At 46.6% G+C, this 26,385-nt stretch overlaps 1 protein-coding gene across 2 annotated transcripts in view; it reads right to left on the bottom strand.

The window, feature by feature from the left end:
• Appl2 (adaptor protein, phosphotyrosine interacting with PH domain and leucine zipper 2) overlaps positions 1-17,163 on the bottom strand; it is a 49,134-nt gene extending 31,971 nt beyond the window's left edge. For both annotated transcript variants that reach the window (XM_031349064.1, XM_031349065.1), the window contains exons 1-2: positions 16,910-17,163; positions 9,791-9,889 (exon numbers count right to left, since the gene is read on the bottom strand). In XM_031349064.1, coding sequence (XP_031204924.1) covers positions 9,791-9,889; positions 16,910-16,963 — 153 coding nt within the window. In that variant the 5' untranslated portion in view covers positions 16,964-17,163. The remainder of the gene's footprint in view (positions 1-9,790; positions 9,890-16,909) is intronic.
• Positions 17,164-26,385: the final 9,222 nt, after the last annotated feature.

Below are 26,385 nucleotides of genomic sequence, written 5' to 3'. Positions count from 1 at the left end.
TCACCCCTCACCACTCCTGGCCTCACCCCTCACCACTCCTGGTCTCACCCCTCACCATTCCTGGTCTCATCCCTCACCACTCCTGGTCTCATCCCTCACCACTCCTGGTCTCACCCCTCACCATTCCTGGTCTCATCCCTCACCACTCCTGGCCTCACCCCTCACCCATCCTGGTCTCACCCCTCTCCACTCCTGGCACTCTCCTCATTCTATACCTCCTTCATATTGGATCCTTCACAAAACAGTCAATAGACATAATAACCACCCCCAATGGTCAAACCGAGCAAGGGCCTCAGATCTTCAAAAGCACTTCTGTGTTCCTGACGAGTGCTCTGAATATATGTGAAAACTTTCTAGGGAGCTGCTGGGTAGCACTGAGCTCTTGGCGAGTGGATGGCACTCAGATGCCAAGTACACAACTCCACAGGACCTCAGCGGGGTAGGACACAGCACACAAGAGCACAGCAGCTGCCTGCCACAGTGACTGGGGACAGGTGGCCTCTGCCAGGTCTAAGCTTAAAATACTTTTATCTGTTTGGTACAGCAGGCAGGAGTGACTGCTCCTCCCACAGGACTCACATGGGGCCTGCCTGCCCAGAACTGAGCACAGTGGGCAGGGCAGTGTCCCCACTGCACGAAGGCTTCATAAAGCACCCCTCCAGACTCGGCTAATGGACCTACACCCTGGGAATGGACAAAACCTGTGACAGTGGGAGCTCTCGGCCAATATTCAGCCAATGTGCAAGTGGTAGGTCTAAGAGGGCCTCTTGTTAGGAACACAAAGCTCACTCTTTCCTGGGAGCAAGACAGCAAGAGAGGTGGTCCAGCATTTAGATTCTAATGGCATTCTGAGAGTAACATCATGCTGTGTGTGCGTGCGTGTGTGTATGTGTGTACACACATGCACGTGCAGACATGTGTGTTTCTCTGGTGTACTGGAACCCAGGACCTCAAAGTTAGGCAAGGCTCCACATCTGAGCTACAAATTTGACATGTGTCCTTCTTTTCATGGTCCTGGCTGGCTTTTCATGGCTCTTGGGCCACTGTCTACACTTGGCTACTTCACATTAACCCTTAAAAGCAAGTTAGGGCTGCCAGTATGGCTCAGTGGCAGAGCGCATGGTTAGCATGCAGGAGGACTTGGGTTTGATCTCCAGCATAAGAAAAAAGAAGACAAGTTAACAAAGAGTTTGCAGACAGCTCCTCCTATGTCAAAGAACCTCTTGTTCAGTTGACAAGGCAGAGACAAGGGGCTAGCGAGCCTGACTGGCAAGCTTACCTTCTGGCAAAGGAATGCTTGCCTTACCATGCCAGAGAGGCTTACTGCTCACAGAGCTACCCGAAACCACCAACAGCCTCCGTGGGCAGCACCGCCTATGGCAGCTATGAAGGCTGGGGTTTAGACTGAGGTAGAGGAAATCTACTTGGGGTCGGTCACAGGCAGCCATGAGCTTAGATGTCTGTTCCAAGTGGTATAGATGTGGCCTGAAGTCAAGAGGTTGATAGGAACATTCAGGCTAGTCCCCAAGACCCACAGTGGAGAAGAAGGTGGGCCGACATGCTGGCAGATGGCGATGACCTTCCGAGGAGCCATGGGAAGCAGGCATGAGGTGAGCAGATGAGTGTGTGGAGGCAGGGTTCCCTGTGGCTCAAGTGGAAGACAGCAGGGATGGAGGAGAGAGCTGACGGGCTGGTCAGGAGATGACGTGAGAGCCTTAATGAGATACCAAACCACACCTGAGTGCCCCAGCAGGACTGTGCTGGGCGTGGTGAGGAAGCCAGAGAAGACAGAAGTACCAGGCCTCAGCTCGGGAGTGAGGAGCATGGATTTCTGATGACAAGGGTTCAGCTGGGATGGCAGCTTCCAGGTAGAGGAGACCCGCACCCAGTCCCATGCTGGGCATCAGAAAGGCACCTGACTGAGGCTAGCAGTCTATGGGACAAAGAAAGCCCTCATTACCCCTTCCCTGTTCTGACTACTAAGTGCACAGGACACTGGGCACACAAGGGCCCTCTGGCTAGGAAGGGAGAGAGGGTGGGAAGGAGTGGAGTTAGAGACACTCTGTAGACTATGACGTCAGTGAGGGGGTCGAAGCAGATCCTGAGAACAGTGAGCTGTGTAGATGGCCTGGCACACTGGTGAACAGCAGAGCCACACTGGCAGGATAGCTGGCCCACAGCTTTCTGCACTCACTGTGCTTGCTGGGGGGGGTTCACCTTTGCTAGTGGCCATCGGGAGCCACAGGAGCATTCTGGGATGGGGAAGAGGAAGGCTATAAAACAAAGAACTGAAGCCAGGAAGCCTTCCTGTGGAGAACCACTGCCTCCCGGAAAATCCTGAAAACTCTCCTTATACAGTGGCAGCAGGCAAGTCATTGGGAATCAGAAAAGCAGGAGTTACAAAGGAGATTCAGGCCCTGGCTGGCCATCGCTGGTGATCCTGCACACCACTCAGGAAGGGCTGAGAGAATTCTGGAGAGCAGAAAGACTGAAGACAGACAGCTCCTTGGAAGAAGACAGAATTAAGGGAGGAGGTTGAAGGAAGGCTAGGAAAGGGCTTGCTCCAAAGGAAGAGGACCATGGGGGTTCCAGAAGACTGGGTGTTGCCATGAGTGAAGGCTGTGTGCCAAGCACTAGACGGGCCCCAAGGCAGGTGAGGTGGAGAGGCCATTACTGTTGCTAGGTCCCAGAGGATGGCTGCTGGGGCTCATCTCTGCAGACAACCCAAGGACTGGAAGAAAACTCCCAGTGGCATCCACAGTCACAGAGCAAGCAGCCAGGACTGGGGTTCTGGCCTGTTAAGTCCAAGGTTAGTGGTTAACTCTATGCTTAAAGAGGACGAGTCAAAGTGGCCTTTGACACCACAAAGGCCTCGGAGGAGGCTGCGGGATGAAGCCCTGTGGACCCCGCGTGTAGACAGCCATGGTAGGCTCTGTGAAGCTGCTTCCTGAGACCTCTCAGCTCTGCTCCTCACACCTGAAGCCGCAAACTGCTTCTCAGTCTCAACCAGGGAAATAAACCTGTTTGACTGTCAGGACTATGAAATGTGTTCATTAAAATAATCTGGATTTAAAACTAATGAAAGGAGGAAAGTCACTCTGGGTTCAAAAACTGGGCCCTACCTCCAACAATTAAAGAGTTAACAGGCTTGGAAGCCATGCTGTTCTATCTGGACAGGAAAAGCCTCTGAAAGGCAAACCCTTAACTGGGGCTGACCAGTTTGTCAGTGGGGTCCAGTGTATCGAGAATACAGTACCATGCCCAGGAGTGACTTCAGGCTTTTCTGGTTCTGCCACTTATCAGCTGTGTAGCCTGAAGCAATCTACACAACTTCTCTGAGTCTTAGATTCTTCATCATATAATAATCTTTAATTAGGAAAGCTAAATGAGGTAATGTGCAGGAGGTACCTGACCTGGTGTGTGACATTTGTGTGTGTCTAAGGAATAGAAGAACCCTGTCTGGCTCCTACAGGCTTCTCCCTTGGGTGTCACAAGCTCACACCATGGATGCTTACTGTTCTCATTGCTTCCCAAAGGCATGGCAACATGTGCAACTTAATCAATCTCTCTCTCTCTCTCTCTCTCTCTCTCTCTCTCTCTCTCTCTCTCTCTCTCTCTCTCTGTCATCCCCTCTCTCTCCATCTATTGTCTATTATCTATCTATCTATCTATCTATCTATCTATCTATCTATCTATCTATCTATAAACTATTGTCATCTAAAGAATATTTCCTTTAACATTTATTTGGTGTGTGTGTGCAAGTATGTGAAGTTAAAGACAGCTTTTGGGAGTCAGTTCTCTTCTTTCACCAGGGAATTAAACTCTGGTCATCAAGCTTAGTGGCAAATACCTTTACCTGCTGAGCCATCTCTCCTGCCCAAGAACGTTGCTGTGTTTAAGTAACTTTACTCCCCTTCTCTCTTATCTTGGCCTCAGCTTGAGATTATACTGTTTCCACATCTAAAAAAGGATTTTAGGGTCCACAGTTTTCAGATCTGTTTGGGATGTACTATTTCTATGCTCCTCAAGTTTGGTGAAGAGCAGCTTCAGAGCTGGCTGTGGGGGTGCACAACTTCATTCCAGGCTGCTCAGAGCTGCAAAGTGAGACCCTGTGTCAACAAACAGAAAAATGAAGGAAAATCCCCAAACAGAAAAGAGCAGCTGCAGAGATGTGGCTGGGTTACCTGGGTTACCGGCTTTGCTGAGGGTAAGTGAACAAGCCCACTGTAACCTTGGTTGCCACTTAGAAGAGATCCACTAGGGGCTGGAGAGAGAGGTCAGCAGGAAAGAGTGGCTCTCGACCTCTTATAAGAGGTTAGATCCCCAGCTCCAGGGGATCTAACATTCTTTTCTGGTCTCCAGGGGCAAACACACATATGTATGTATACACACACATACACACACACATCACACACATACACACTGATACACAGCACACACAGCACAAACACACACACTGACACACATCACACACAGAACACACATATACACACAACACAACACAGCCATGTGGGATCATATTGGCCAAGGATTCCGGAGGAAGGGTCGATGGAGCTTCAACCCCAAATACCTCAACCTTGAGGAAAGCAGGTATGGCCTCCCTTCCTACCCCCCAACCTGGCTCTATAAAGGTAGCTCATTTAGATCAACCCTAGCAAGAATTTATTACCCTGACAGTTACTAGGCTTCACTCCTTGTTTAACCTTTTAAAGTCCCAAGCCCCACCCCACCCCATCCTACAGCCCCTGAGTACGTAGAGGAAGCATTTTTTAAGGCCTCTGCCCTGGCCACTGTACACAGTCACACAAGCCTTACCCAGAGCTCCTGGCCACTGCTCTCTCTCTCTCTCTCTCTCTCTCTCTCTCTCTCTCTCTCGCTCGCTCGCTCTTTCTCTCTCTCTCTCTCCCTCCCTCTCTCTCTCTCTCTCTCTCTCCCTCTCTCTCTCTCCCTCTCTCTCTCTCCCTCTCCCTCTCTCCCTTTCTCTCTCTCTCTCCCTCTCCCTCTCCCTCTCTCCCTCCCTCTCTCTCTCTCTCTCTTACACACACACACACACACAGAGAGAGAGAGAAGAAAAGAGAAATAATTTTAAAACTTTATCTAAGTTATTAAAACACTGTTCCCAGACCAACAACCAGAGTGACTTGTCTTCCACTAGAGGAGAAAGGTGGGCTGTAAGAACTGCTGGCTTCACTAACCCTGCCAAACCAGGCAGCCTTCCTGACCACAGTCAGAGCCCTACTCCCCGGTCCCCATCTCAGTATGATAGTTGAGAAAATGAGCTAAGCAGCCCTCTCCTAAGCCTGAGCGAGTCCAATATTAAAAAAATAAAACAACTCTAAACCTACTTTGGAAATAAAGAATTATCAGACACATGGATTTAAAGCAAGTACCCTATCAAATTACTGAATGCAAAGTCTATGCCAACTTAGCTGCATATATATCTTCATGTTCTTGTTCAGGCCCCTCAGGCCTCTTGAACTTACTTGGCCAGTAGTCTGAAAGCAACAGAGAGCCCTAAACAACAAGCTTTTGCTCCATTAGTAATGCAATATGCTCACCTTCTCTGTGGTGAACAGCCACGATGGGACTCACTTAGTTCCTAGCCTGGGCAATGGCTTTTCTGCCAGCTAAGAGACAAAATGGGGCCACACGGACTGTTGCCTTGAGATGCCAACCAACCCCCTTGCTAACTCACAGGCTCATTCCAGAGGTTAAACCAAAAGCTCCCTCAAACCAGCCAAAGTAGGGGGGAGGGGTCTGCCCTCAGAACTCTATCTACTTCTCTTTCTTTTTTAGAAACAGTCACTGTATTGTCCTTTGTGGGAATAAACAACAGTAAGTTCAGCATTACTACACTGCATGGACATACATGTGACTGTATTTACACAGTCTTTAACTCCATTAGATAACTTGTGTCCTAATCTTCAGAGAAGGCACTCTGTTCTACTGGGTATATAAGAAATGGTTTAATAAAAAACTACCTAATCTTGTAATTATCAAATTAATGTGTTAGGACCTGAATACAAACCCCTACAAATTCTCATCTACAGGACTGCACCTTTCAATATTTTATCAAATACCTTTGTTTTTGCCAGCTAGAAGCCATGTTTACTTATAGGACAGAGAACTAATATATAGATGTGTACATTTATAGATATCCAGCACATAACTTACTTCTATGATATAACTAGTGCTGGTAAAAATAAAGAGGACATTATTTATGAATTCAGTATTTGGCAGCTATGTCTGTATGTTAAATCACCAGTCTTCATTTTATTCCTGACATCATATTAGCAGCAGCATTAACTTCAGACTCTTCATTATGTTCCCAAACACCCTGGGCTTTCTCTAAATGATTCTGTGTTTGCATACCCCAACGTGCTTCTCCCCAGAGAGCAACTTGTGTCCCAGTTCCCAGTCAAAATTTCTAGCTTCTATTCTGAGACATCAACTTTAAACTTCACTTTCTCTACTTTTTCTTGGTCTTCCTCCTTCTAAACTAAGCCCAGAGGACCCTCACCAGAGCAGACTGATTAAAAATACCCATGTCTTACCAGCCACATAAATTGCTTTTAAAATATAATAGTAAAAAAAAAAGCAACCCCCCCAAAAAAACAACAAAAAATCCTATGTCTTCCTAAAACAAACAACAAACCAAAGAACAAACAAAAACCAAACTCAACTAATACAATTCAATATATCGAAATGTAAACTATCTAAGGATTAACCTGAAACAAAACCAAGACAACCGGGGTGGCAGGGTGGCCAGGATGAAAACATAGAAAAGTATTACTGTATACACATCTCAAGGCAAGCAAAACACTCCCCGGCCTTTCCAATAAACCTGAAAAGCCACGGCCCTGCCTGTGTGAATCCGGAAGCTGCTGCTGGCCAGCTGTCTCTAGAGCATTTGCACAGTTCTGCAGCAGTAGCCAGAGGGAGGAGGGCGCTGGCCAGTCGACAGCCCACATGATGGTCATGTGCTGTGAGTTGGAAGCTGGGCTCCAGCCTCTCAGAATGCAAGACCTACTTAGCTTTGGCACAAAGTACTTTTCTGGCTCAGAAGAAAAAAATGTGTAAGGAAGTGTTTTGACTCTTCAGCAAATGGTTGTGACAGACTCGGGAAGGCGGAGCAGAGGCTCCAGGGACTGGGGGACATAGAGCCACTTAAGTGTTGGGTCTTGAAAGCATTGAATAGGAGACAGGATCACTATATTCAGTTACTAGATAGCAAGTAAGAAGGTCAAGGATAAGTACAGTCAATTTTTTTCTATTGTATTAAATTTGGAATATTCAGAGGAAAATAGAAAAACATTCAGTATAAGTAATGAAATAAAATCTGAGAAAGTCATCATATTTTCCCAAATTCTGAAATGCTTATCAAAACAAATGAGCACTCAAGATCACAAACAAGAACGTAACTCTTCGCAACATTAAAACTATCTGCATGGTCTGGGACTACGGCTCAATAGCAGAGCACTTGCCTAGCACGCCACAAGGGCCTAGGTTCAATTCCTAGCACCACAACAAACTATTTTTGAGATAGAGTCTAACTATGTAGCCCTGGCTGGCCTGGAACTCACTATATAGATCAGGCTAGCCTAAAAATTCACAGAGGCCCACCACACCTAGCCTAACACACGTTCTAATTACTAAGTGACTCTTGCCTGATGCTACAGTTTGTAAGGCTCTATCTCTAGCCCTGACCTCTAGCTCTAACTTTCAGAAAGACTCTTCTCTTACTTCTGGGCCCCATGGACCCTCAGACCTAGTGCTTCAAGGGAGAACTGTGAGCTGGGTATGGGGGCACATGTCTGGAACCCTAGCACTCGGGAGGCAGAGGCAGGAGGATCAAGGGTTGAAGGTTATCATCAGCTACAAACTGAGTTCCAGGCCAGCTTAGTCCATATAAGACCCTGTCTCAGAAAAACCAAAAAGACAGTGATACAGTCCATGCCACCACATGCAGTTTGCATGCACACATCCATGTGCCTCTGACTCTTTCTGTGTTCTCTCCTGTGGCTGAAGTCAAGGGTCCGGATAGTCTCTCTGTCTCTCTCCACTGACATACAGGAATTGTACATATTCACAGGTAACAGTAACACTGACATTCTGTACAGTGTGCACCCTGTAACCATCAAATAAACAAACTACTCTCCCGTTGGAGGCCCACCTGATACAGCTTGGATCTCAGATGACCCCAGAGGTAAGTTACCAGCTTGTGGCATCCCTGAGCGAAGAACTGGGGTCTAGTGAAGGAAGTTAGGTCCCTGGAGTGTGCCGTTAAAGAGGACAGTGGAAGTCAGGCCTTCTTCTACCTCTTGCCCACCATCAGGTGTGCAGCTCCCTCCACCCCTATCCTCCCAGTCTCTCCCACATCACCATGATGGATTCCCTCACCACAGGCCCAAGTGCAGATGTACTGAACTGAAGTGCTGAGCCAGATAGCCCAGCTCACCTTGGAAGCTGATTTTCTTGGGTGTCTTGTTACAGTAACAGAAAGCCAACTTACACACCAGCACAGCTCTTCTGGGGGAGGTTAGCCTCTTCCCTGGCCTTCAGACATTCAGTAGTAATCCTCTGTCTCCTAACCAGTGTTAGCTCTCGAAGGGTAAAGACTGGGGCTTCTTCTCATTGTGAATAATGACTAATGACTATACACAATTGTATTTTTAAACTTTTCAATTACTTTTCTTGGGGAGTGTGTGTCTCTGTGTTCACGTATTTATATGTGTAGATGTGCATGCTAAGGCACGTGTATGGAGTTGGGTCTCTCCTTCTACTCTATCAGTTCTGGGGATGGAGCTCAGGTTGTCATGCTTGGTGGCAGGTGCCTTGACCTGCCATCTGGCTGGTCCCACTCTGTAGGGTCATGAAGAGTCCCACACTGATGCCTGTGGTACTCACACTGTTTATATCATCGGTGGGCAGGAGGAATGTGAGCACACATAGATGGCAGTCAGCAGCATCCATGAAAACTGCCCACGTCACCAACACTTCCACGTGTAAGCATCTGTACGTGACTCGTTTCCTCCTTGGACAGTGATATATGTGGCAGTTCTTGTTTGTAAAAGCTTTGCTTCTGCTACTCGGCAATTTATTCTCCCTGGGTTTGCAAGCCAAGATATCTGTTCCTCAAAACAAAGAGGCTACCTCGTCTTCAGAGGGAAGCCTTGGAAAGCCATCTCCACCCGCCCACGCTGACATCCAAGACTGCCTGATTATGAGAAAGACAAAGAGCGTCGAGACACTGAGCCCACACATTCATAAATGTGGAGGCTCCATGTTTCCCTTTGGGGTTGGATTAAAAAGATAATTAAAGCAGTTATGTGGGTCCCCTCCTGATTCTAGTCACAGAAAGATCCCAGCACTTTCTCAAGGAAGGATAACATGCCTACAAAACAAAACAAAACAAAACCTCAAACCCAATTCTGATATGTGTACATGTTCATGTACGGAGCGAGGGGGGGTGTCACAGTCACATACACACATGTGTGAATGTGTATATAGAGGCCAGGAGTCAATCTCACTTGTCCTCTCTTGTCCTACTTTCATGAGACAATCTCTCATCTGGGACTCACAGATTAGGCTAGGGTAGCTGGCCAATATGTTCTAGGGGTCTGTCTGTCTCCATCCTCCAGTGTTGGAAAGACACTAGCACAATACTGAGCCCAGATTTGTAATATGCATTCTGGGGTTCCAACTCAGGTCTTCACTAAGCCACCTTCTTAGCCAATGATTGATTTTACATGAGATTTTTCTGACTCTGAGGGAAGGGTAGTTGTCATACCTGTGCGCCATAGACACGCTGCATGGCCTGCAGCAGCTGGTTGGTGTAATCTGTGAGGGTGCCAGCATCTTCTTCAAATACACTCAGTAAGGAGCGTGCCTGCAGGCAAAGAAGAAGGGTCAGTCTTCACTCTCAGCAACGGTTATGAAGGAGGGACAAACAGGCAGCATAGGAAGTGCCTGGACCTGGGAGGGAAAGTGTCTGCTGAACTCTGTGCTCACCCTTTCTACCAGGCTGCAGGAGAGTACACTTGTTCAGGAACAGAGAAGAAAGCCCATGCCTAGGGCGGGGCTTGTGGCTCAGTATACAGTACCCAACAATTAAGGCCCTGGGTCTCACTCCCAGCACCACCAGAAGGAACCATGAAGATGGAAGCACAATCCCCTGTGCTGGCTTCTGTGCCTACCTATACATGCGTCCACTCAGTAAACAGTCTCAGGAGAGACAGCCTCACAAGACCCCACTGTGCACCAGGTATGGGCACCTAGCACTGACGGCTTCACCACTCAGCCTCAACCTGCTGCTTGGTGTCTGTAGTCCAGGGCATCCTGCAGACTGGCATTGTTTCCTCTTAAGATAACACAGTCAACTTCCATGGCAGGGGCAGTAATGTGTGTGTGTGTGTGTGTGTGTGTGTGTGTGTGTGTGTGTGAGAGAGAGAGAGAGAGAGAGAGAGAGAGAGAGAGAGAGAGAAAGAGAGAGAGAGATTGAGAGAGGGGTGTGTGTGTGTGTGTTGTGTAGAGCTTTTAAGCTCATGGTCAGGAATCACAAATGTCCTGGCCCAGTAAACAGCAACCATTATGGTGGCCCCTTCTCTAAGAAGGAACTCTCTTCTGAGGGCAGCTGAGCAACTACAGTAACTGAAGTGTATTTCCCACCATTTCATACATGGTGCTAGGCATACTCTGAGTACACACTGAGCACCAGTGAAATGTTTATATACTGAGTGGTGTGGGAACAAGGGTCGAGGATCACATAATAGAGATCCACTCACATGTGTGAATTCTCAACAACAGGAGCTCAGTAAATAACCAAGGAGACAAAGAGGGCACAAACAGCAGCTAGTGAGGTCATACACACAGAATGCTTTGCAAACAATTCATTACTACTCATTATTTTCTTGCAAATGGGTTTCAGTTCCTTCTTCTTCTAATCCAGCTAAGCTAAAATAAAGGTTAGAAAGTGGCCTGCCTGGCTACTATGTTCTGACACCCCTGGGGGACTTCCTGCTGCTGGGCCACCACCTGGTGGGACCAGATACCCCCAGAGGCGTTAGTAAAATTCAAATCCAGAACAGGAAATGCTCCTGCACCAGGGTACAGACAATGGCTGCACCAAAGGACACATTTCAAGTAGAATGTGCACATATTTTCCTACTCCCTCCTTCTGTTTGTAAATAAACATCACAGCTACAGCTACTAGATGTCATGTTAACCTATTAACAATGACAGCAGGTAAAGATGACGATTCTAAATTCCTTATGGCATCTCTTCAAAGTATAACTTTTTGGTTGTTAAAATAGGAGAGCTGCGTTCGGCACTCGTGTGATTTGTCTTCCTGCTCTCAGCCAGCATGTGCTGAAACACTGTCCAGAGGACTGAGCGTTACTGCCTAGGAAAGTGACTCCAGGATCAGCATGAGCTGAGCCTGCTGGAGTCTCCAGGGAGCTGTGATGAGAGAGATGACATTTATTATGGAGAAAATGATCTCTGGTGCTCATAGCTGGTGCTCAGTGTCTAAACAGGTGGCTGCATTTTAACATGACAGCAATGTGCTTATCTAAGGAGTGCCATCCAACAGTACAGTTGTCTGAGTGGGCCCTTACCCAATGCTGCAAGGTCCCACCAAAGTCTACAAAGTTCAAATACCTTTCTTATTATAACTGGCATGCCTGAGAGCATAAGAAGTGACACAACTGGACTGCAGGCATTTTATTTTTTAAAATTATTACTTGTTCATTTAGCTGAATCCTATTTTTTCTCTTAATACTCTAAGGTATAAATTAAAGACGAGACTTGACTAAAAAGAGAAGGCTTATACATTGTCTTCCTCAAAGACAGCAGGAAGAACTCCATCGGAATTTCTTGTATCAGATACTGACAGGCACAGAACATTTATCACGTTTTCTAATGAAACAACTTCATAATCAGATACCACAGTTACATTAACCTCACTTTACAGGGGATGAAGCTGGGGCTCAGGGCAGTTATGAAATGTGTTCAATGCTGTTCAAGCTTCCTTTCTGCTGCTTATACGCTACAGCCCACACTGAGAGAAGTCAGGTCAGGATTCATGCAGAAACTATGGAGGAGTACTTACTGCTCACTCTTGGCCTCATGCTTAGGTGGTTCCTGATACAGCCTAGGACCATCGGCCCAGAGAAGGGTGCCGGCCCCCACCCCTGACCTGGACAATGCACTGGATCCTTCTACATCAATTAACAGTCAAGACAGTCGCCCAAGACCAACCAGATAAAGAGCTGATTCTAGGTTGTGACACGGACTATTAAAGTTCCTGGGGCTGAGAAGCAGAGGGGCTGAGATATAAATCCAGGTCCATCGCAAGGACAGTGTGGTCACCAGTATCAAACGTTTCATCAGTGGGTGTGTTCTGTGTGTCAGCTCAAGACACGGGCACACCCAAGCCAGATTCTCTTTAATCACCCCACATTCCATCTCTCACTTATAGCAATTAGCCAAAGAACTGCATCGTGGTAACTTGCCTTGTTTTAATCTTCTGGGCATTGGATCTAACTAGATCACCCCTGGCAAAGAATGGCCAGCTACAGGGGGACTGCTTTGCTGCTCCTGTTTGTTCATCAGCATCCACTCTGCTCAAATGTATGGGTGGAGAGGGGGATGCCATGATGTGCAAAGGAGTGAGGGTCAGGAAAAGCATGCCAGTTGCTCAAAGTCTCATGAAAAGGCCCAACGCTGCTGGGTGCTGTTAACAAAGACAGTATCATCAATCGGTGGCACACAGCTCATGCACATGGTAGCTCAGAGAGGCTGAATAAAAGCTCAAGGTAACAGTGGCAGGCTTGTGGTTTGACTCCATCCCTTTCTACTATCCCACATTCTCAGGAACCTTTGAAGCTAGACAAGCAAGACCAAGCACCCTGTGGGCCTGGCCTAAGCTCTGCTGGCATCCCTTTACCTTAAACATCCGGGTGTTACCTAATCAAACAGCCCTTCATTCTCAACAACACACAAGTGTGTAAGTGTCCAATTTCAATAGCACTTATAATTTGTGTCTTTAAAATGTAAGTTAGACAAAGATTGTTATCTCTCTAATTTGAGTTAGGCAGAGAAACATTTTAATAGATCCAAGTTTCCTGAATGGAAAATGTGTTATACACAGAGTTATAGGATGAATTCTCTACACAATGAAGCCATACAAAACCACCCCGCATGTTTGGAGGCATCTCACTGGGAGGAAGAAAGGCCTGATTGCTGGGGAGGACTGTTCCCAGAGAGGCCACTGCAGGATCTCAGAACCAAGTCTTTCATTTCTCTGTTTCCGCTATGCCAACTTCCAAAGAATCAAAGCATAATGCACAACACCAAAAAATGCAACAGCTTCATCCCCACCTTAGCAGGGAATTGTGCTGCATACAGGATGAGGGCACTCCTCTGAGGGATGCCAGATGCTGGGACTCTGAGCTGTGCCTCTGTCCCTATCTATTACAGCAGGACTCACGCTGTCCTGGAACAGCTGCTTATCTGCCCCAGGAACAGACTATGAGCCAGTCAAGGACAGCTAGCTATGCCTATCCAGTTGATGGTCATGTTTCCAGCAGCTAAGAGCCTGGTCAGCAAGGCAAAGGCTCACACACAGCAACAGGGAGACGTCTCTGCACCTCGTCTCATGTCTCAGAGGTCAGTGGAAAGAATGCATGCACTCGGACTAGTTCTGCAGCACAACATGCAACCCTGCACGCTGAAGAAGAGGAAATGAACAGTTGTGTCTAAGGCTGGTCAGTGTCTATTCAGCACTTCTTGGAGCACTCAAGTTCAAATACAAAAGCTTTTGTGTCCACTGAGTAAGCCCTGTGTAAACAGGCTACTCAAGCAATCCTCATAAGCCTTCCACCTCCAACACAAAACAGTCCACTGGGTCTCAGTATCTCTTTTCCTCCCTTGTGAATCAATAGGGGCAGAGGAAAGCCAGGTGCTAGGGAACAGGGCTAACTTAAACAGTACCCAAGGCTGAGGAAGTGGCTCAGTGAGAGAGCACTTGCCTACCTAGCACTGAAAAGCCTGCCTTCAATCCCCTGCACCACAGCAGCCGACCCCTTTATCCCTGTGGCCTGGGCTTCCTTACCTTACAGTTGATTTCTCTGCCCTTCTTACTAGATGACCTGTCTCAAAGGACTGTGCACATGAATAAAATACATTTAATTTAGAACAGTGCCTGGCACAAACCAGGGAGGATCCAGACCAGGCATGATCAACCTATAACCCAAGAGAGGCACTAGTGCAACACCATGCATAAAGGTTCTTAACTAATTTAGATTTTCTTCAATATCTCTGTAACTTGACTGCAATGTTCTCTGGTGTGAATTTTGGAGATGACAGCATAGCCCAGAGAAACCTAAAGGTTGGACAATCCTGAATTCTTGGCATTTGTTTCTGTGTTTAATTCTTTCACATAAAATAATAGAAATGGTTTCCATTCCATCTAGTTCTATGCCTTTGGATCTCCAGGGAGTAAAGCTGCAATTCAGTACATGCTAATGTAAAGAACAGTGTCAGCCATGCTCAGTGGGCTCTGAGAGACTCCTAAAGCTATCTTCTATCCCCCCAAAGCAATGACACTGACGGGAAAGAACCAGTCTCAACAGCAAGGACAAATTTCCTACAGGTGGCTCTCTGGGTAAAGGCACTCGTCACCAGGTCTGAGGACCTGAAATCAATCCTTGGAACCCACATGGTGGAATTACAGAACCGACTACCACAAACTGTCCTCTGACCTCCACATCCGCATACCCACATCCGCGCACATCTGTATCAGGGTCAGGAAATGTCACAGAAGAGGAGATGAGAGAATGAGGCAGAGTGTTGTGAAATGCTGTCACTGGGCCAGTAACTTCCACTCATGAACTCACAGCAGTGCAGTCACGTACATGAGGTGACGCCAGTCAGCAGTGCAGCCTGGGATGAAGCCCCAGAGGCCTCCCCTTAGCTGAGGAGCTACAAGCTGTTGGTGGCTCTGGGAAGGGATGGCCAGTTTTCTTTGGGGGTGTGGCTGTTGGGAGGTTGCCTTGGCTCCACTGGACGGCCCCACACCCATGCATAGGAACAGGGCACTAATTAGATTGTGTATGTTATTGGGGGGAGGGGAAAGGAGGACAGGAAAATGGGTGGAGGCACATGTTTGGGGGTGTCTGGAGAGAGGAGATGGGGAGATGATCTGATATAGATACGCTGTGTAAGTATAGGAAATTATTAAAGAATAAAAAAATATTTAAAAATACTCCTTACAGGAAAGGCAACATAACAACTGTCTGAATTAAATAAGGGATTTACCACTTTGCAGGGAAGCTAACTGTCTAAGACAGTTAGCTAACCTTTACTATAGACAAAAACATTTGTAAAAATTAAAAAAAAGAATATCAGATAGAAATAACAATGCCTCTAAACATCTCCCCCCACCCCTCAGACAAAAGTTAAAAGTTGCAAATCATACACTTTTAGACTGTTCCACTGCTTTCAAGACCATCTGCCCCACCTTCCTTTTTTTCCTGTGGAGTTTCTGCAGATGAGAACACTGGGTGATTAGAAGTAGAACTGCAGCCTGCCTAGGTCTCAGACTCGCTTATGCCACTCAGAAATGGTGCACACCCATTAGAGGCCTTAAAAACTCCAGACTGTGTGATGTCTATGTGACTAGCCTGGCTCAGCCACCATCAGGACTGGCTAGGGAAACAGTCTGTCTCCGACCTTCCATGTCACCAAGTACAAAGCAAATCGAAATCCCTATTCATAACCCCGGTGATTATGATTTCCATACACTTATGTTCAGATCCCAACGACAGGGGAGGATGGTTGAAATGCTTTCCAACAAAGGCTGTGGTCCAAAGCAAACACCTGACATCTAGAGCTGTATAAGGAAGCCTTTGAAAAATTAGCACAATACATGCTGGTCTATTTAAAAAGTTGAATCAGTTTAAAACAAAACAAAACAAAACCACAGGCTGGGCACGACAGCACATGCCTGTAATCCCAGCACTCAAGATGGAAGTTCCAGGCTAGCCTGGTCTACACAGCAAGTTTTCAGACCAATTATCACTACATAGTAAGACCTTGTATCAAAAACAAATCAAAACATACACACACACACACAACCAACCAAAAACCCAAGTAATGGGAATAGTAATATAATCACAGCCTGCTTACATATCCTTGCTTGTCTACATGAGGACAATCACTCAGAACTGAGCCTAAGACAGGGGCACATAAATTGCCCTTTTGACTTATTCTACAAGGGAGAGGTGTGGAGATGTTGGTAGACTCATCAAACTTCCATCTGGGAGGTACAATTCACTTAGGGAGCCAAGGAAGGAAGCCGAAAGAAGAGGAGAAACTGTGAAGAACAGCTTGATCCTTTCTAACTTTTTCAGGAACGGAGACACTAGAGGATGAAGGTCTTTATTTAAATAAGCTAGAGATGCTATACCAGAAAAGGAAATACTAGATCCCTGGAGAAAGCTCTGTGAATTCTGAACCCACTGTCACTATGCACGATCAGCCTGCTGTTTTCACTCTCCAGCTCCAACGACCTGATTCATATCTCCACTATGTTAGTGAAGCCCCACCACCACCACCCTGTGGCACAAATGGGGCAAATGCTGGATTTTCACTTCCCGGGATCGATTTTGGCGATGGATCCAGGTTTTCTGCGCTTTCTATTCTGGCCCCTGCATTCTTTAGGTCTCGTGGAATTGTTAGTACCCGCAGCGTCTGCGTGAACAGTACTGTCATCTTCTTCTGCACGAGACACTGCTTGAAAACTTTCTTGTTAGCCTGTGAGCGGGCTACTACTCTGCGACAGCGACTGCCGGACCTCCCCGAGCGCGGGCTGCGCACCGCGGCTCCCTCCCAGCCTTCCCGGGGGTACCTGGGGGCTGTCTTGCAGCGCCTCCTCCAGCAGGAGCTTGTCCACGGTGGGCATGGCGCGGCAGCGAGGGAGCGCGGGACCGGAGGAGGGGACGCTCGGCGTTCGAGGACTTGAGGCTGAGCTCTGAGCCCGCGCCTTCCCACTGACCGCGGCCCGCCCCTCAGCCCGGCCCCCGGCCGCCGGGATCAACAGGAAGTGTGGCAGGCACGGGACAAGTAGACAGTCCGGGACAGGACACCGGAAGTGTGGCGACCACGCTTCCGCCCGCCCCTGGAGCTTCGGGCCCCTCCGGCCAGCGCAGCGGCGCTGGGAGGTTCCGGCTGGAGGCTGCCCTCCTCTGTGCTCATGGCACATCTCGGGCTGGGACCACAGGCTTTTTATCTTCTTGCCGTTCTGCAGACTGCTCTTTCTGTGTGGGAGGAGATAAGAGTGAACAGATTTTGCTGCTGTTCTCTTGGTCTCTTTTGGGGACGTGGCGGGGAGGTGGGGTGTCGGGAAGGGGTGGGGAGTCAGGCTGGCTTCTAACTCACTGTGTAACTGAGGATGATTCTATATTTCTGATCCTCTTGCCTTCACCTTCCGAGAGTGATGGGATAATAGGCATGGACTACCAACCACCAAACCTGAGTTTTGTGCAGTGCTGGGGATCAAATCCAGAGCTTCATTCATGCTAGACAAAACCTATACTAAAGTAGGCACACCACCAGGCCTTGACGTCTTCGTATTTTATGTTTTAATTTGAGTTAGGAGATGGGGCTGGGTAGAGTTGGAGAGATGGTGTAAAGGACATTGCCGAAGATGAGTTTGCTTCTCAGCACCTGGCAGGAGGCTCTCGCATGCACGTTATTTCCTGTAGGGACATGCATGGGCACACGCACATGTATGTATTTCCTGAAGGAAATTCTCACACAACTTAAAATACCACAAAACAAATTCTGTTTAGTGTGTGGAGTTTAGAAGACAAACTGCAAGAGACTTTTCTCCTTCCAACAATGGGGATTCTAGAAATTAAACTCAGGTCTCAGGCTTGGAGATAAGTGCCCTTAACCATTGAGCCACCTCACCAACCATTGGCCTCTTTAAAAAAAAAAAAAATACCAGGACAGCCCCACACTCAAACAGCTCAGAGCACAGACGTGTGTGGGTGTATGTGTGTGTGTGTGAGTGTGCGTGAATCATCTGTGATATTCAGATCACTGCTGAATGATTTGCGGCCATATAATTAGGTCTCATCTTCCTGGTTTGTTAAGGTTTTTTATTTTGGAGAATTTCATAATGAAAATTTCAGGATTAGAAAGGATAGATTATGTAGTTCTGTGATGTCATTTAACAGTGAGAAAAAGGACACTGGAGAATGAAATAATTTACTTAGGACCCTACAATGTACGCTGGGGGAAGAAGAAAAAGTTGTATAGATCAAAAATGGAATTTGAAGTATATTAAAGGCAAGAGTTTCAATTGATTGACATATAAAATCAATACTATTTGTCCAATGAGATATCACCAAAATTACCAGGAAGAGTATGATACTGCACAAATTCTATGTCTTGTGGTAACTTCCTGAACAGTTAGTATTGGTTGTGAAACCAGTAGGATCAAGATTCACCAGTGAAGGTTAGATTCAGATTAGGTTAGCCTCTGGCATACCTGTGAGGGCTTATCTTAAATTACTAGAGGTAGGAAGATGTACCCCAAAAGTGGATGGCACTACTCCCCCAGGCTTGAGTCCTGGACTACATACAAGAGTGAACACCAGCTTTCTGTTACTTCCTGCTTCCTGCCTGTAGATGCAATGCAGCCAGCTCCTTCAAGTCCCTGGTGTGATGGACTGCACCCTAAAACTGCAAACCAAAACAGACCTGCTCTCCCTTAAGTTGCCTTGTCAGGTGATTTATCACCACAGTAGTAAAGGTAACTAAGACATCGACTGGCATAGTAAGAAAATCTGTGTTCCAAACACTGCCAAAAGCAAACTCCAATGGCACAAAAGCAAACTCCAGTGCATGATTTCCTGTGTTCTGGCCTGAGCTCTTTATGCCTTCTGTCTAGTATCTCCCACCCCACCTGACCCCATCCACATTCGCTCTTCTTTCCAGGTGAAATTGCACCCAGACCAGGATTCTTTCTTTTCCTTCCAAGTACTACTCAACTAAATTTTCCTTCATACAATCTAACTCTCTGCTGCCCAAAATCAACTCTTCAAGGCCAGATTCAAACCCTCCCCTTTCCCTGATTGTAAAAAACAGTCCAGGATACAGTTGCGCCAAGGGAAAGAGATGCATATTCTTTCATTAGAAAATAGACAGTAAAGGAGACTGAGCCCCCCCCCCCAAAAAAAAAAACCCTTTAAGAGGCCCAGACATCTCATGGCAGGGTCAACCATATTTCTAATTAAATCGCCTTCCTTTGAACACCAATATTCAGAATCATTTAAGCCACATTCTTACACAATCATATTACTCTTTGGCATGTCTTTGTTGCATTACAACCTAAATGGCCTTCGTGGGATTTCTTGGTACCATGCTCCCCTGGTCCTCCATTGAGTGTTACCACAGGCTTATCAATCTACATTTATTGTCATTTCCCCTTTCAAATGTAAGCTCCACTGGGTAGAGGACTCCAGCGTGCTTCCCACTATGTCTGTGGCTTGTAGAGACTCAGGACAGTGAGCGACTGGGGGAAGATGCATCTCAGATTCAAAACAACTAGTTACAAAGAAGATTCCAGGAATCTTCTTGTAAATTGCTTAAATTCACTTTATTAATTATTTCATGCAATCTTCCCTTTACATAGCATTCACTCCTGAGCATTAGATACTCTCCCTTGCTTTAATGTATCCAATTAATTTGGTTAATTAAGGGGAATTTTATGTTAAGTCCTTCACTAAAGTGTGTGTGTCCGTGTGAAACTGTGGTGAGGCGGGTTTCAGGCATCGTCCAGCTGTATCTGGAGTCCCTGGACAGGTGTGAGGTCGGGGACAGCAACTGCAGAGATCTAGAGTTGACATGGCTTTGTGCAGAAAGGACACTGTCGGGAACTGCCATCTTTGCCTTGCTGAAGGTTCGAAAGGAATGGAGGACAGGGAGACACAAAGTGGTTCTCAGGAGAGCAGGGTCAGAGAACTACTGGAGCTTTGAGGGTCTGAGAGAAAATTTGAAGCTATGAAGGCACCTGTTAAAAAGATGTCAACCGGGGCTAGAGAGATGACTCAGAGGTTAGGAGCACAAAGGCGATTTCTTGTCTGGTCTAGATGGACGGAAGGAAGATTTCTTAACAAATTTAAGCAAACTAGTATAAATTGTGATGTTAGAAAAATGCTTCACATGGGGTTGGAGAGGTGGCTAAGAGCACTGACTGTTCTTCTAGAGTTCCTGAGTTCAATTCCCAGCAACCACATGGTGGCTCACAACCATCTGTAATGGGACCTGATGCCCTCTTCTGGTGTGTCTGAAGACAGCGACAGTGTACTTATATACAAAAAAATACACAAGTAAATCTTAAAAAAAAAAAAAAAAAAGATGTGTACCATCCATAGCAGAGCCCCGCCGATACTGAGATTCTTTCTGGTGTTTGCAGTGTGCTTTTCAGACTTCTCTTCCAGCAAGCTCAAGGCTGATCTGCAAATCCCATCCCCTGCCCCCTACCTTCATGTGAAGAGCACCCCTTCAAGCAAAATCAATCTTCCAATCCTAAGTATACTCCAGCCACACTTAGCTAGATAATTCTAGAACACCATTTCTGTTCTATCCCCCATTTTACAGGTGGAATGAGCAAGAACTTCACCTTAGGTATTTCTAAAATTTTAGTACTTCACATATTACCTAACATCTGGGCAGTTGCTTGATAAATGCTTATTGAACTTTCATTGTATGACAGCTGGGCATGGTGGTTCTCACTTTTAATCCCAACACTTGGAAGGAGAGGCAGGTGGATCTCTGTGAGTTTGAGGCCAGCCTGGTCTATGGAATGAGTTCCAGGACAGCCAGGGCTACAAAGGGAAACTCTGGAGAGAGAGAGAGAAAGACAGAGTGAGAGAGAAGCAGAGATAGAGAGAGGCAAAGACAGAGAGAGCGCAGTGTCTCCATCAATCTTTTCCCTTGTACCACACAGCTGTTAGTTCTTTTAGTCGCTCACTGTCCTGAGCCTCTACAAGCCACAGACATAGTGGGAAGCACGCTGGAGTCCTCTATCCAGTGGAGCTTACATTTGAAAGGGGAAATGACAATAAATGTAGGTTGATAAGCCTGTGGTAACACTCAGTGGAAGACCAGGGGAGCATGGGAGACAGTGAACAGTAAGTGAGGAGGCCAGCATCAGCTTGAGAATTGAATAAAGGCATGAAAGAAACCCAGCCTGATGGGAAGAGCTTGTGCAAAGGCCCTGGGCCATGCTCAGCATCCTGAGGAGAGGACCAGTGTGGCTGGAGTGGGGGCGGGGAGGAAATGAGGTGTAAGAGATGGCAAGCACTAGGTCACAGAGGACCTGAGTCCAGGCAGGGAGGACTTTGGATATTGTCCTGCATACATGATAGGAAAGTATGAACAGCTTAATGGCAAGAACTGACTTACATTTTTTTTAAAAAAAATATTAACAAACATATATATGGTTTATGTTTTAAGGTGTTTGGGAGTTCCTAAAGAAGCTATAGGAATTATCCAAGTAAGAAGTGGGGTCTAAGTCAAGGTCTGGAGTAGGACAGGGAATGGGGCGGAGTCACTGAAACCTGCTGGTAGTACAGTATGAGAAACAGAAGCTGGGCAGAGGAGGGCTATGGATGACCGTGGTAAGAATGACCAGCAGGCCGATTTCTGAGTTCGAGGCCAGCCTGGTCTACAAAGTGAGTTCCAGGACAGCCAGGGCTATACAGAGAAACCCTGTCTCAAAAACAAAAACAAAAACAAAAACAAAAAACAAACAAACAAAAAACAAAAAACAAAAACAACCCATGAGAATGGGAAACATTTCTTAGGGGTTGAAGACAGGCAAGACAAGGGAGAGGTTGGAGGGTAGAACTCCAAGTAAAGCCCAGGCCTCCCGAGGGAGGAGGAGCAGCGAGAAGTGAATATGCCTTTCTGCAGCCTTAGAGGTAGGAAACATCAAGGCAACCCCCTCCTAAAGAGTACTGTGTCAGGAGCAGGTAGACGGTCATCTGGAAATGGCTGGAGAGCCGCCTGCAGATTTGTCAATAGTTAGCAGAAAACCTGGGAAGACCAGGTCTATTCAGAAGCAGAGTGGTTGCGGTCAAGAACAAGGGAGGGAGGCCAGATGATTCCAGAGATGTTCCCACAAGAATGGCTGAAGAGGATGTGACTGCACACATAAACAGCAAAGAGGAAGGTGGGTTTGTTGTGTTAGGCCAGGAAATGTCGCAGACTCTGAGAAAGTTGTCTAGCCTTTGTGAATGTCACTTCGCTGCTCTGTGTGACATAAGAGCGATATTACTAACCACAGACTGTTCCCACAGGCTCCTGTCTAGGTGTCCTGTGGCTTCAAAGGATGGAAGCCTAACTCCAGTTAGCTCACAGTTGGAAGGCCAGGAGAGGGGGCTGCGTCAGGAGGATGTTTGTGTACTGACAGAATGAGCTGCAGTGCGGGGAGAGTTGGAGACACTGGATGAAGAAGCAAAAATGGGAAGGCCAAAGCCGATGAATAGACAAAAGGAATTGAGACCCAGTCACAACAGGGGGATGGCCTTGGGCAGGGGCAGTGTGTGCCAAGGGAGTCATGTGACAGTCATTTGGTAGATTAAATGACAGTGAGAGTTTTTGCTGGTGGCTTTTGTTATCCCAGTAAGATAGAATCAAGGCCGGTGTTGAGCTCCAAGCCGGGCTGGTGAGGCACACGGGAGATGTTCAGGGGTGGAGAGGGTGGGAAATGGCCATCTTGGGACACAGACAGGGGAGGTAGGAGAATCAGTGTCCCAGGGCTGGAGGTTGGCTCAGTGGTTAAGAAATACATGATTTCTATATTAAGCATAATTGTCTATAGTAGTGCTACTCATGACAACCAGTAGACAGACAAGAGGTGACATCAGGGCAGGCCTGGACAATGGAACACTATTTGACAATAACAACACAAAATATCCACATCCCACTGTGTGCACACATTTAGACAACACAGTAAATGAGAGAAGCAAGACACAAAAGTCCATATATTAGATGAAGCCTGGAAATATATAGGAAATGCCTGGCATAGGCTAATACTCAGGAATAGAAAGCAGAAGCTGCTCAGGTGGTCAGGGCAGGAGGATAACAAGTTCAAGGCCTGTGTGAGCTACAGAGTGAGTTCAAGACCAACGTAGGCACCTTGGACCGTGTCACAAAAGCTAAAAGAGGGCTGGGAATTTAGCTCAATAGTAGAGGGTTTGCAAATACATGTGAGATGAAAGAGAGAGAGAGAGAGAGAGAGAGAGAGAGAGAGAGAGAGAGAGAGAGAGAGAAATGCTTGATGGTAGCAGCTAAGGGAAGAGGGAGTAAGGAGTGATTGCTAGCAGGCATGGGGATGCTTTTGAGGAGAGTAATGAAATAATGAAATTGTTTGGAATTGAACATGGGTCATGATTGTATAACTGTGAAACCAATAAAAATCCTCAGGGGTTCATGCTTTAAAATGGTGAATTTTCATTATCTGATGTCAAATTATACTACAGATCCACAGTGACAGCATAGCACCGGCAGAATATAGTCTGTGGACCAATGGAGGAAGAGCATAGAGGAGCCATAAGTGAACATAGACACCAAATCCTTTAACAACACATACACTGGAAAAGGACAGCTCTTCCAATAGTTGGTGTTGGGAAAATGAGATACACAAATGCAAAAACAAAACAAAACAAAACAAAACTAAAATCCAGGTATATATCCCTCATCCTGCGTAAAACCTATTTCAAAACACATTAAAGACTTTAACATTAGACCTGAGTTTTTTCATGATATTTTTATTGATTATTTGAGATTTTTACATCATGTACCAGATCACACTCACTTTCCAGTCTTCCCAGGTTCTCTCCCCACGGTTGTGAAAAAAAGAAGAGGAAGAAGGAGGAGGAAGAAGAGGAAGAGGAAGAAGAGGAGGAAAAAGAGGAGATGGAGAAAAATAATCCCAGTTTTTGTTGCCTATAGACTCCCTGGAGCATGGTCAAACTCCCAGTGGCCATCCCCTTAAAGAAAACTGAGTCTTTTTCCACCCCCACACCCCCCGGACGCCCTCAAATGTGGAGAGCCACACTTGAGTGTCTTTATCACAATTTTAAGAGTTCTCTTCAATGGCTTCCTGTCTAGGTTGCTACATTTTGGGGGAACAGGGCTGGGGGGTGGGGCTTCTCACCAAAGTCTTCAGTATCCCTCTTTCTCAACTGTGACTCTGCAGACATCTATAGCACTGCCAACATTGCTTCTTCGTCCTTTACAGTCAGCGGGAGCACAGGTCACAAATGTCCACATGATCTCTGCTGTCAGCACAGACCTCAGCGTGGTCTCCCGTAGAAATACAGGGCAACAACACGTCCCTCTGCCCCGGCATAGGCTATGGACACCATCATAGCAGCAGCAGCAGCAGCAGCAGCAGCAGCAGCAGCAGCAGCAGCAGCAGCACAAGCCAAGGACATCAACATGTTCTCAGATGTGAGCTCAAGCCGCCCACATCTATACTGCCTCTGGCATCAGCACGACCCGTGAACACTGATATGGCTTCAGGCTGCAGCATGGACCATGGATATCAACATGACCTCAGGTGGCTGCATAGACCCCTCACATTAATACAGCCCTTGGCGGCCACAAGGCCCACAGGCACCAATGTGGCCTTAGGCTGCAGCACAGATTCAGAAACTCTGAGGAAAATACTTTATAATACAGGCAGAGATATGAACCTTCTTGAAAGGGTGCTCTCATAGTTTAGGAAATAATCTCAGGAGTTGACAAGTGGGATACATTATTAAAGTTCTGTATGGCAATGGAAATTATCACCAGGGTGAAGGAATGGGGCACAGAAGAGGAACAAATCCTTGCCAACTACACATCAAACAGAGGGTTAATATCCGGAATATATAAAGAACTTCAAAAGTAAAACACTAAAAATGCCCCAAATTAATCCAATCAGTCAATGGGCTGATAGACAGTACTTAAAAGAAGAAATACAAATGGCAAATAGGTATTTGGAAAAGGGTGTGTTATAGACAGGGTTCTGTTGCTGTGAAGAGACACCCTGACCACAGCAACTCTTATAAAAGAAAGCACTTAATTGGGGCTGGTGTCTTAGTTAGGGTTTTACTGCTGTGAACAGACACCATGACCAAAGCAACTCTTATAAGGACAACATTTAATTGGGGCTAGCTTACAGGTTCAGAGGTTCAGTCCAGTATCATCAAGGCAGGAACATGGCAGCATCCAGGCAGGCATGGTGCAGGAAGACCTGAGAGTTCTACATCTTCATCTGAATGCTGCTAGCAGAATACTGACTTCCAGGCAGCTAGGATGAGGGTCTTAAGACCACGCCCACAGTGACACACCTACTCCATCGGGGCCACACCTTCTAATAGTGTGACTCCCTGGGCCAAGCATATACAAACTATCAGAGCTGGCTTACAGCTTCAGAGGTTTAGTCCATTATCATCAAGGTGGGAAGTGTGGTGGCAGGCAGGCAGACATGGTTTAAGAGAAGATGCAGAGAATTCTACATCTGCATCTACAGGCAGCAGGAAGAGACAAACTCTGAACTTGGCTTGGGCTTTTTATAACCTTAAGACCCACCCTCAGTGACACACTTCCTTCAGCAAGGGCACACCTCCTAATCCTTTCCAATAGTACCGGTCTCTGGTGACCAAATATTCAAATCTATAAGCATGAGGAGGCCATTCTCATTCAAACCACCACTGCGTTCAACATCCTTAGTCATCAATAAAATTAAAATTAAAAGTCTCTCTCACCCCAATCAGAATGACTGCAAGCAAGGAAAAGACACGGGGCAAAGGAGGAACTGTCTTTCACTTCTGGGGGTAACATAGACCTGTGCAGCCATTGTGGAAATCAATGATCATCAGGTTCCTTAAAGCATAGGCAATACGCTAGCATCTGACACAGCTACACCACTCCGAAGGATGCATCCAACGGCTGTAAGTCAGAATTACCACAGAGATGCTTGCGCAACCATGTTTATTGCTATGCTCTTCATGATAAGCAGGAAACAAAACTAGCCTAGATATCTATAAGCAGATGAATGGATAAAGAAAATATGGGGGGTATGCACAAAGGAACTTTGCTCAGCCATAGAGAAAAAATTAAAGCATGGTGCTTGTAGGAAAATACACAGAGAATGGTTAGCACTGGGCTAAGCAAAATAAACTAGGTGCAGAAAGAGAATGCTATGTTGTGTTTTCTCTCATATGCTGAGCCTAGATTTACATTTATAACTCTCTGTGTGTGTGCGACAGAGAGAGAGAGAGAGAGAGAGAGAGAGAGAGAGAGAGAGAGAGAGAGAGA

This window comes from Mastomys coucha, unplaced genomic scaffold, assembly GCF_008632895.1.
Source record: "Mastomys coucha isolate ucsf_1 unplaced genomic scaffold, UCSF_Mcou_1 pScaffold4, whole genome shotgun sequence".
NCBI lineage: Eukaryota > Metazoa > Chordata > Mammalia > Rodentia > Muridae > Mastomys > Mastomys coucha.
Note: the sequence above shows the minus strand (reverse complement) of the source record. Positions and strands in the feature narration are given on the sequence as shown.